Source organism: Podarcis cretensis (assembly GCF_951804945.1).
Source record: "Podarcis cretensis genome assembly, chromosome: 11".
In the NCBI taxonomy this organism is placed as follows: Eukaryota; Metazoa; Chordata; class Lepidosauria; order Squamata; family Lacertidae; genus Podarcis; species Podarcis cretensis.
In genome coordinates this window covers 38,204,967-38,217,578 of record NC_137180.1, presented here as the reverse complement: position 1 = coordinate 38,217,578, position 12,612 = coordinate 38,204,967, and the positions used below count along the sequence as shown (strand labels likewise).

The window sequence follows — 12,612 nt, the reverse complement described above, 5'->3', positions numbered from 1 at the left end:
TGAAATATACAAAAGATAGCTTTATTTTCAATACAGAAACTTTATTCCACTTGACACAATAAAAATATTAAACTTAGAGGGGAAAGGAAGTTCGACATCAGTGAAAAGTAAACATTTGTTAACATATGAATTGGTCTGCAATAAATATAAGAGGCACAAATTGTGCAACAGCAGATCTAAAATAAGTCTCATACTTCTTGGGGGAAAAGTTAAAATTTAAGTTTTCTTAAATCCTGATTTATATAGCAGCTGACCAACATACAAATATTTACACAAAAATAGAAACAAATTAAAACAACAACAACTTGGCTTATCGTAGCAGCTATTTTTCGCAGTTGTCACTACTTTATATATATGGAAAGAAAACGGTAGGAGAGGGCTCAACTCATGGCAGCTCCACAGTTTACAACAGAGCAGTGGGATGGGTGTATGAGGAAGTGGAAAGAAAGTATGCTTCCTTACACTGCTGTTGTGGCGCAGGAAACTGGGGAGGGGGTTGTACAAGCCACGGTACCATCTTTGTAGGATCCATATATCACAATGGAAGTGCAGTTAAGAGGAAGTACAATTCTCCCTTGCGTTTCCTTTCCCTCTGCTTCACTGTAATGTTCAACGCCACTCTCAGTCTGCAGTGAGCATCAAGCAACATAGAGCAGTCTGCCATAAAAGAAATCTTACCTGCAGTGCCTGTGCATCAAGTAGGAACACAGAGCCCACTGACCATTCCTAATGGCAGACAGACTGCCTGACAACATCCTGTTTTTTTCCAGCCCCAGGGTGGCCGGAAACACACAAAATGCTTTTCAAACCCGAGGGGCTGCCATACATAGATGGCAGGCTGCATTCAGCTCAGCATGTCACACATTATGCAAGCCTCACAGATGATTCAACTGCCTTGAAATTATCCTGCTGCTTTAAAATTCCAGTAAAGAATACAACCCCCAGAAATTCTCGCTGAGGTGGCAAACCTGCTGCATGAGTTGTGCCACTTCAGACTGCAGGTCGGGGGCTCACAACTTGAATAGGCTCTCCCATTTAACTAAATTCCTTCCATACAGGAAGCTGCAAGTCAGGAAAGGGTTTAACCTGGCCTCCTTCCACCCAGTACCTGGTTTTCAATGTGGAAGGGAATTCTGTTCTATGGAGTATTCAGTCCTACGCAATCTAAAGTAGCACAATCCAAATACATTTGCGAGCTCATTGAGAATTAAGCCAGATCAGCATCATCATTTAGGGTGTAGTTGTTATTTTTCTTTAGAAGTTGCTGTTTCTTATTACAAGATTATTAAAAGCTGAAAAGAGCCAAGGAGAGCCAAAGTGCATATTGCATTTTGCAGCTGTAAAGCAGGAGCTACTCTCTCTTGTAAGGAAATGTGCACAGTATGCTATACTTTAAAGTCACGGCCTGACTGTCAAACATTTCATCTTTACATTTCAATATTCCATGTGGCTGAGTCAAACCACTACAACGTAAGTTAACAATGAATCAAACTCCCAACAGATCTGCAAAATTAGTATTACAGCAATCTCTTTATTGGTCACTGATTCAATATGTTTCAGAAAGCCAGTCTTCAAATTGTTAATGCATTTCATGAAGGTTGTATTTAATTCTTACAAAAGTTTCCTTAACAAAATTTTGAAAGAAAAATCTCCTCTTTAAAAATAAGGTCAGTGGGAAGGGAGGGGGGAAATGCATCCCGGGGTTTCAGTAATGTCTTTTGTGTATTTCAGAATGGTCCACTTAAGGAGAAGGAAGCCAATTATCTTTTCTGTAGAGTTGCTCTTAAAGGTAGTACACAGTTCAAGTCCCTCCTGTCTCTCAATCTCTGCCATGACTATGAAACAGAACAAAATGCAAGAATGAACATACTGGAACATATTAAAGAAAGACAACAAAATTAGTAAGATTCACAATCAAAGTAAGTACAGTGCACAGTGTGCAAGGGGTTGAGTGTGCCATAAGAATTTCCGACTCTCTTGAAAAGCAAATTGTTGCAGGGTCATTTCCTCAAACCACATCCACCTGCCCCACACCGGACAGCATATGGACATCAAGTGTGGGACAGGTAGAGACACAGCTGTCTTAGTGGGCACTGTTTCATGGCAAGCAAGACTTGCTGTCAGTGCTGATCAGCTGACTAATGGTGACAGCAAGCCCTGGTGCGATTGGCTGTGCTGCAAAAGTATGCAAAAGGAACTGCTCGGTCAGCCCGGACACTGAGATCCAGCTCCGAGGGCCTTTTGGCTGTCCCCTCATTGTGAGAAGCAAGGTTACAGGGAACCAGGCAGAGGGCCTTCTTGGTAGTCGCGCCCGCTCTGTGGAATGCCCTCCCATCAGATGTCAAGGAAATAAACAACTATGACTTTTAGAAGTTTTTAATGTGTGATGTTTTACTGTGTTTGATGATTAATTTGCTAGAAGCCGCCCAGAGTGGCTGGGGCAAGCCCATCAAGTGGACAGTATATAAAGAATAAAAGTACGGTCATACCTCTTGTTACGTTCAGTTCAGGTTACATCTTTTCAAGTTGCATCCCACGGCGACCCAGAAGTACCGGAAAGGGTTACTTCCAGGTTTCGCCGCTCGCACATGCACAGACAATGACGTCACGTGCATGCGCAGAAGCGGCAAATAGCAACCCACGCATGCGCAGACATGAGTTCCATTCTGCTCAAGTTGCGAACGTGGCTCCGGAACAGATCCCGTTCGCAACCAGAGGTACCACTGTATTATTATTATTATTATTATTATTATTATTATTATTATTATTATTTCACATGACCCAAATCACCAGACGTTGTCATGTTGGATGACTGATGGGCTGGCTGACCCTCCCACCTCCATTGGCCAGAGCCCGCTTCCTCCTCCTGCAAGCAGTTTCAAAATATAATTTACATGTATTATAGCTTGAATTAACTATGTAAGTTCCCAGATACTCCATTTTAGAAGTCAAACTAGCTTCCAAGTATGAAACACATTGAAGACATGTGAGTTACAGCGATCCGGCTACAAAAAGGTCCTATGGCAAGGATCCTAAGGAGATGCATTTTCCTTCTTTGAACAGCAGGTACATTTGCCATACTTTTGTCATACATTTGGCTGCTTTGAAAGTCCTCTCAATTTCAAAGCCTTTGGAAGTTGCTGTTTGAAAAACATAAGGCCAAAATCCCTTTGGGTGCGCAGAAATAGTTGCACCGTTCTTTGGATTTCAGCCATGGAGGGAGGAAGAAAGCCAAGGATTAATTGCTTAGAAAAATCAGAGAAGCACAAATATGCCTTGGATCTCAAGTTTCACCGGGGGGGGGGGGGGATTATTTTCTTCAAACAATTATATGTAATCACTTTTTTGTAAAGCTTTATTGGAGTGTTGTGCATTTTTACCTTGCGAAATTCATCTAGGATAATGTCAAACTTCTGTTTTTCATGTACCGCTCTAGCTGTGTTTGTTCGATCAAAAGGTTCTGGAAAGGTTAAAAGAGCATTACCAATGATGTAGCTTTCACTAGGGTTTGTTTGGTGTGTTTTTTTATTCTAAAGCAGCAGTCCTAAAACTATTCACTTAGGAAAAATTACACTGGAATCAACAAAGCTATATGAAAGTATAGGATGGTGATCTTACATTTACTATATTTTCTGAGAGGGGGTAGTCAAAGTGAAACATTTTTCCACTGCAGTTTATTTTTTGCATTGCAAGGGCCATAATCTGAGAAAATGACAAAACCCTAGCAATCATGAAGTTGTGTTGAGTTGTATGAACATATTCCTCTGCAAACTACAATTTCAGTGAACAATTATGTACGCTTATCTTAATGAAACTGATACAAAGGGTTAGATCCACCTTACGGGAGTATTTTTTTCAATTTTAGTAGAAATTATTACTTGAATGAAAGAATGCAAATAACAGCTGCATGTTTCTGAGAATCTCCAGCCTTTGCACAATTCTTCAGGATTCTCTTAAATACATACATGTTTAAAGCAATTATCAAAAGGAGAGAACAAGCAAAACCACACCAACAGCCTCAAGGCAGCTTTTCTGGCATAAGGCAGGCCACTGCTAGGAAAACATTGATTTCTTTACATGATTTTTTACCCACTTTTCACGGCACCTCTGTGGAGCAGGAATTCTAGAGCTTAGGAACTGCTCTTCCAAGCTGCAACCCTCAGATGTCAGGGGGTAGGAGAACTACTCAAGGGCCCCACCCACCCCATAGCATCTGAGAAGGTCTATGGGTAAGGAAGCTATCTTTCAGAGGACTAACGGTTGTTCCAAGATGAAAAGTATGCAATAGTCATACACTATTTAAATTATGGTGAAATATATCTCTCACAATACTTAATACGCAGCAGGGAATGATTCCGTGGATAAATCAGTCTCTATTTTTATTCTTTCTTTGTAAAAACAACAATAATAGTGAGAGGCTTTGTAAGAATGGTACAAGCGTTAATTGAGTAAGAACAGTGACATACTGACAAACTAAACATTGTATCTTTATGTAGTGGGGCTGTTCACACTTAACGCCAAACTATAGTTTAGAGCATGGGTGGTAGATGCTGTGGACTACAACTTCCATCAGCTTCCACTAGTTGGGTTGTAGCCCAACAACATTTGGAGAACACCACATTGGCTACCCCTAGTTTCGACTTATGAAAACAAGCTTTGGGCTTCCATGCACCCATCCTCTGAACATCAATATGCAATTTCCAATCCCCACGTACAAAAAACATTCATTAGCCTGCTTGGACAAAATAGCGAATGGATGCTTTGCAATAAACCAGAAATTGGCATTGCATTTAAAAAGCCCTAATACTGCTTAAATGTTCTCAGCTTGCAGCACAACACTCTTCACTCCAACAGATTATATATGTATAACAGTTAAGTTACAAAAAAGCTTCAGAATTTACCTTCTACACAAATGAACTTGTTTCTCCATTCAACACCGTCAGGTCTTGGAATGGCCTTGGCTTCACGAACTGAAATCATTTGACTGCTCCAACTAGCAAATGGAAAACAATTGTAATAAACTTTTACAATTTGGGTTTTTTAAAAAGTTATTGTGTAATGATCTTTATTTATTTGGTAAGCACATCACTTTGAAGCAGCTCATAAGAATGGAAAATAACCTAGAAATGCCACTGTGGCTGTTGTAGGTGGCAGAAATCAGGAAAAGCTGTGCTTGGCTAAAGTTATCAGGGTCACAGGGAAGATCTATATAGGACCAAGTAAAAATTTGGAAGATAAGAAACTGGACCTCAGATCTTGGATTCCCCATTTTTGCTAATGACTCCCATTAGCAAAGTTCCAAAGGGGGGGGGGGAATGTAGGTCAGTGAAAAGAGAAATGTTATAGCATCATTTGGCTTATATCCCAACTTGTCAATAAATTTAAGGGGGGAAAAGCTAAAGGAAAGAGTTATGTAACAGAATTAAGCAGATCACAGCAGACAGTAATACCATTCCGCTGCACTCTGAACCAAGCTAACCATTTTTTTTGCAAAATCCATCTGGCTTCTAAAAATCACTGGGAAAAAACAGTTGCTTTTTCAGCACAACAAAAAAGCCCAAATATTTATAACTACCTTTTGATATTAAATTATTGAGGCCGATATATGTATGCACTTGGGGAAATCAAAGACAGAATAGCATATTTTGTAATTTCTTCGCTAAGTGGGCATGTAAACACTTCTGGTTTTATGGACACCTCCAAAAAAATTCCAGAACTATTGAAGCTATAAGGGAAGCAATGCAAAAATTATGAAACTGAATGGAAGTCATAGGGTTATCCAATATGACAATTCTTTGCTCCAAGCTCTACGAAAAAAAAAAGGTCGGGGTGGGGGGAGAGGAATCCAGAACTTTTGTTGGGCAATTATTTCATTGGAAATAATGGCTGCAATGTTTAACCTAAAGGTACCCCTCTAAAACATATAAAATACTCACTAGGAGAAACCCCCTTCATTATAAAAGGCAAGGAAGAGAGACGAAAGGACCACATATTGCAAGAAACAACCACAACCAGGGCAGCAGCAAGACTTATCCCAAAAACGGTTCTGGGAGTAGTAGAAAATCACTATTCTACATGCAGAAAAGCAAATCTGAATGCCAGTTTGAAAGCTTTTGAAAATTTAAATCCATGTATATGAATTGTTGTATGTACTTGATATATCTAATACTATTCATTCTGAGTTGCTGGTCAATCTAAGCTTTGCCACAAGAGAACACAGCAAATCCATACTTATTTTAGTTTTATCTATCAAAATACAGATTAACCATAGGTTGACCTTAAATCTGAACTTGGTAGTCTGTTATGTAACTAAAAACGAACAGCTTAAAAGTAGGAGTTTTCGAAATGTCCCACTGAGACATTTTAAACAATTTTACACCATGAAAAATTCAAACTAATGGGCAGTTAAGACTGTGCATTATTGTAACATGAAGAAGATTTATGAAACTGTTATTACTGCCTATTTATCTTCCGAAATGTTCCATGTTTCTTAATAAAAGTGCAATTGCTTCATAAAATTTAAACTTTGCTATTAAGTGGCAAATATTTAAATTTTTATCTAGAGGGATCATTTAATCTTAAACTCCCTCTCACTGGAGATATGCATGACATTTACACCAGTAACTGCTTTGCTACTCATTGGTAGCTGCAAAACCTACCACCTTCCCTTAACAGTATAAATGAAATAGGACATTTAAGAATGTTTGCAGTCAGAAGGACTTCAGGAAGCAGATCATTTCCCCACTCCCCTACAGAATATATTTCTAGGATATGTTTAATTTAGCTAGCATTTTCAGTAAAACAGAAGTACAGTATTTGCTTAAGACATCCACAATTATGTACTAGTCAGTAAAAACAGCATTCACCCAAATTTAGTTGTGTGGAATAAGTGAAGCAAACGTAATCTTGAATTTGTATTTACAAATGGTACTTTTGACAGTGCTTTGCCATTTCTACTGTAAAACTGACTTCCATTCTATTACAGTGCTCAGCAATATTTCATCCTGCTAAACCAGCTGCTACATAGTCCTATGGTGGCATATATATCTCTGAACAGCAGGTCCATCCCATAGGCAGATCTTGCTCAGCACTTAAATGCACATGGGTACAACTGTGAGAAGGTTTTCCTTTACAGTCGTACCTTGGTTTTCGAACAGTTTAGTTCCTGAACGTTTTGGCTCCTGAACATCACAAACCCCGGAAGTGACTGTTCCAGTTTGTGAACTATTTTTGGAAGCTGAACGTCCGACGGGGCTTCTGATTGGCTGCAGGAAGCTCCTGCAGCCAATCAGAAGCTGCGATTTGGTTTCTGAATGTTTTGGAAGTCGAACGGACTTCCAGAATGGATTCCGTTCAACTTCCAAGGTACAACACTCCCTGACTCCATTTTGGTAAACTATGAACTGCAGACCGCCAAATTATTGGTGATCTAAGTCCAAGTACCCTCCCACTGATTTATTAACTTTTCTTAGCTTGTGCCATACATTTTTAACCTCCCTTTGCATGTAAACTATTAAGCCACCCAGCCTTAACCTCTCACTATGTGCATTTTTACATGTGGGCATTTTTAAAAAAATTAAAAAGGAAAGCATTCCCTACCAAACGGAAATACAAGACCTTTTAGTTCATTTGTAAATTGCAACCAGCGCAGAACCAATTAGAATCGCCAGAGCAAAGTAGGCAGATTAGGCTTCATTAAGTGACAAGCTGATCACTCACTCAAATTCTGTAGCATAGTATTTCAGGAAGCCCAGCAACAGGTCTCCAAGTGTTGACTGGTTTTTGGAAAGGTAAGGAGGAATGGTGCATGGGGCTCGATGCACAAGGTGCAGCTGCATAGTAGAATCAAAAGATTCCTGTAAAAACAATAAGAGACAGAGAAACAGAGAGACTGAGGCTTAATGTGTCTGTGTTGTGGTGCTAAAATCAGTTAATATGTTGCTGAACATGCAAAAAAAATGAGGCCTAATAAGCCCAATTCAACCTGTAGTACTCGCTTCCAACTAACATGCAGTTTGGAACAATCGGAGAGACTTGAAAAACTCAAACTTAAATTGCAATTTTAAAAAAAGAAATCCAGATCTGAGCATATTATTGCCAGCTTATTTTCAAAACATCATGTTTGACTGTGCAATGGGAAAAACAGATTGCATCAGCATTAGAAGAAGAGCCGGGCGCTGAAAAATATAACTCTGGTAACCGGAGGATCAGCTTCCTAGCCTCAGAAAGATTCTCTCTCATCCATCCCAAGCACAAAGCTAACATCTGCAAGGAATGCCCCTCCCTGACCCTTTGGAGTGCTCCTCTCCCTGTATCTTGCATATAAATGTTCTCATCTGTAATACAAAGGAATGCCACCTCAGCATATATCCTTCTATTTTGCTGATTTGCAGCATGCAGGGAAGTTGGTTTTAAACTCTATCAGGTAATTAAAAGATGCCCATTAAAATGAAGGGGTAGCACAAGGAACGGTGCAAAGCTTTTGCTTGCTAAACATAGGAGTAAGTGTTTTGGAGAGAACAGAATGGTAGACATGGACCAAGGAGATCTGAGTTCCTGTCCCAATCAGCCATGAAGGTCAGTAGGTGGCCCTGAACAAGTTACAATCTCTCAGCATATATTTACTTCCTACAGTTGTTGTGCTACAGTGGAAAATTGTTGAGTACACAAGCCTGAGCAGCCTTGAGTTCCAGTTGCCTCATCTCAAAAAGAATACCGTAGAATTCAGAAAAGGGCAACCAAAATTATCAAGGGAAGGGAGCAACTCCCCTAGGAGGAAAAACTTGCAACATCTGGAGCTTTTTAGTTTAGAGAAAAGGCGAGTAAGGAGGCAATGTGATAGAAGAGTATAGAATTGTGCATGGCATGGAGGAACATTAGGACTAGAGGATCTGCATTGAAGCTGAATGTTGGAAGATTCCAGGCAGATAAAAGAAAGTTCTTCTTCACACAGTGCAGTTCAACTGTAGAACTTGCTTCCACAGAAGGCAGTGACAGTTGCCAACCTGGGGTTTTAAAGAAGATTAGAAAAAAATCATGGCAAATAAGGCTATCCAAGGCTGCAAGGCATAATGGCTATGATCTTCCTCCACAGTCAGAGGCGGTTTGTTTCTGAATACCAGCTGTTGGAAACCACAAGAGGGAAGAATGCTCCTGTGATCAGGTGTTGCTTGCACCTGGTTGGCCACAGGATGCTGGACTAGATGGGCCATTGGTGTGATCCAGCAGGCTTTTTATTGAGAGAACGGCGGAATGCAAATGTACAAATTTGCCCCTACAGCTTGACTCCAAAACTGGAGCCCTAATATTAGAAATGTGTGTTGAAAGTTTGACAAAATTATACAAAATACTCAACATGCTGGCAGCCGTAAGCAGGGAGAGGATGACAAAGGGTATCTTCTTACTGATAGGGCTAACTTTCTGTGTTGCTTTAACACAGGCCTTGCTGAGGTTTTACTGAAAAAGGTGAGATAGTACAGTACCCAGCCTTTTCCCCACTCTAACAAACCCAAACTGCATAGAGTAGATAAGGCGAATTAAGCAGAAAAGTTCATCAACGCTATTACACATTGACAAAGCAAAGTAAAACCATGTTATTCATTCTAGATGCAAAAGACTTAGAATTATTTATTTTGTTTGCCCTCAAAGTTATCAAATGAGTTCCATCACTAGTCACATCTTACAACTGGAGAACTATAGCCAGGAGTACCAGCTGAAGCCCAGGCACAGACAGTATGCATGATGGGACTCAAATGCAGGTCTCATAACTTTGGGAGGATTATTGCCTGGATATCCTTCTTGTTGGGCTCCCCAAGAGCATTTAAGACAGCCATTGTGGGAGCAAGATGTTTGAGTAGCTGGAACTTTGTCTGGATCCACAGGGCTTTTCTTACATTCCTATCATGTACCAGAAATTTAGCGAAGTTGGGAAGTGATAAAACTCTTCTTAAATACTTGCCAGAAAAATGCAGTTACATCTGGTAATTGCCAGAGGTGCACAAAAGTAACCAGAAATAGGCATGTAGTCCCTGTATAAGGATTTACAAGTTTCCCAAGATCTGTGGGTGAAATCCAGTTGTGCCCATACATGAGTAAAACAGATTTCCACAATGAGACTTCTCCTTCCTCTCCAACCCTCTGTAGCTCCCCTTCTCCTCTGAAGAGTTAGGGGACCCTCTGGAGAAGATGGGGAACACAGGGAGAAGAGTGGGGAGGCAAATTCTACCGGAACAGTTCTGAATATCACTGTTACATTTAACTAAACCTAAAAAAAGACTTTGGTCAATGCTTCTTGTTTTCTGTAAAACTAACTGTTAAGTTCATAAGACCATAGGAGAAAAAACGAACTGCCCATGATAATGGCATGCAACCAGAGCATCACAAGACCTATGATTGCATATTAACTTAAAGTGCACTAGTGCAAGGCAAATGTTTCAGAATCAGTACATGTCAAGCAATGCAGTCTGCTCAAACACTTATTTTTCTGTCCACTATAAGGGAAATGAGTCTCAGGCTCATATCTGCTATCACTGAGCAGAATATAATGCCTGGTACAAAACCATGTTTACCTGGGATCTTCCTGAAACTGCTCTAAAGGGTAGTGACACAAATGGCAGGAGCATGAGACCAACTCCCCCTTTCATACTGAACCTTTTTGTTTTTTAAAACTGCTTTACAGTGGTACCTTGGGTTACATACGCTTCAGGTTACAGACTCTGCTAACCCAGAAATAGTACCTCGGGTTAAGAACTTTGCTTCGGGTTGAGAACAGAAATTGCACAACGGTGGCAGCGGGAGGCCCCATTAGCTAAAGTGGTGCTTCAGGTTAAGAACAGTTTCAGGTTAAGAACAGACCTCCAGAACGAATTAAGTACGTAACCAGAGGTACCACTGTATTCACCAATTTTGTAATGCAAGTATCAGCTCAATGACACAGCAGGTATATAACCCAAACCTTCTGACTACCTGAAACTTACTAATTGGGTGTTTATCATATTCTGGCATGTGTATTCCAAAATCTCACTCAGTGCTCAACTGTAGTTGTGGGCCCTTGATTGTACAGTATATGTAAAAGAAACCACTACCACAAAAGTATCACACCCTAAATAGCCAACATGAGGTGAAAAGAAACAAGAAGAATGGGAAGTTGTGCTTACTTTGGATACAAAATGCATCTTGTCACTAGGCTTTGTATAAATGCTATTTTCTTCTTATTTATTAAAACAAAACATTGTTTTAATGGAACACCAATTGGCCACTGAAGAGCAAGATATACAAGATATACAAATTTAGAAATAAAGCACATAATTAGGAGCTACACCAATACACAACTCCCATTCATTTCAATGGAAACTGAACAGAAAATGATGTAGCCAGGTTATGCTCATAGGCAACAGTGTTTAAAAATAGGAATTTTAAGTTACACAGTAAAGTGTAACCATACAAGTGTGTGGTACTAGCTACACTTAAGTGATATGTGAAAGTCAATTAAGCATTAAAAAACTGAATTTTAAAAAGTCAAGTGACATGAATATGTAGTATTAATTACATTTAGAAAAATGGTAAAACAAAATTTCATATTTATTGCAACATTATAAATGAGCCATGAAACTATAGAGTACAGTAACTAAGTAGTTACTAAACTATGTAATTTTAAAAAGTGCTGCATTAACACTAACCTAAGACATGAGATCGCAAGAAGACAGATAAATCTGCTTACTCTAAAATGTTACCATATGTCAGAAAGTTTTCCACTGTTCCTTGCTAGCCTTTAAAAAAAAGAGCATGTAACTGCTGATGTTAATGTCTAACTGTGTATGATCAGCATTTTAAAAAGCAGATTCTCAATATGAGTTGATAAACTTATGCAGAGAGTGTGGATGCTTTACAGAACAGTTTGCTCAGCACAATTTTAAATAAGTAGTAGGTGAACAATATGGTGAACAATATATAAAGGTTTGATTCCACACAGATACATATACAGGACAACAATAGAAAATAATATATTTTTGTGGTTGACAGTGGCTATCCACTTGCGCAAAGCAACTTCTAGTTTCTCTTCTCCCCGCTTCCAGTCCCTGTGTGGCCCCAGATTTTAGGGACATGTGGGAAGCTGCTGAGAGAAGGAAGGACAAAAGAGCCCCATGGCATGAATGGACGCCTGCTTCGACCTTCTCACCCTTGAAACTAAAATACTGTTTAGTTTAAACCTCTTCGCTTTGGCATGCATGCATGACAAACTTTTTTAAAAGACGAGTTTCTCTTGCAGCATAGGGAATTACTTTGTCAACACAAAACTTTCCAACACCCATTTCAATCCACCCTTAGCCTCTCTTGTTGAACAAATCGTGCAGCATCCACAACATGCTTTAAAGAATGAAATTAAGGCATAAGCAACCTTGCTCATCTCTTATTCTTGCCCAACTGAGCCCCAGAAGTCATTACTATGTGACCTATGAGGGGGCTCGGTTTTAAGTTGCTTCCACATTAGCCCAGCTTTCCAGAACTACCATCCTTTATTTACTTACTCTGTCATTAGCCTGCTGTCTCATTGTCCTCCCATGTTTCTCTCTCCACCCTGTCCCCCCCCCCCCATGGCAGTATCTGATGTGG

The 12,612-nt window shown here is 39.8% G+C and overlaps 1 protein-coding gene across 3 annotated transcripts in view; it reads right to left on the bottom strand.

Moving 5' to 3' along the window:
• Window positions 1-12,612, bottom strand: part of TENT2 (terminal nucleotidyltransferase 2) — a 33,460-nt gene continuing 20,848 nt past the window's right edge. For all 3 annotated transcript variants that reach the window (XM_079995638.1, XM_079995639.1, XM_079995640.1), the window contains 4 exons: window positions 7,720-7,856; window positions 4,902-4,993; window positions 3,381-3,460; window positions 1-1,835 (listed from right to left, as the gene is read on the bottom strand). In XM_079995638.1, the coding sequence (XP_079851764.1) occupies window positions 1,761-1,835; window positions 3,381-3,460; window positions 4,902-4,993; window positions 7,720-7,856 (384 nt within the window). In that variant the 3' untranslated portion in view covers window positions 1-1,760. The remainder of the gene's footprint in view (window positions 1,836-3,380; window positions 3,461-4,901; window positions 4,994-7,719; window positions 7,857-12,612) is intronic.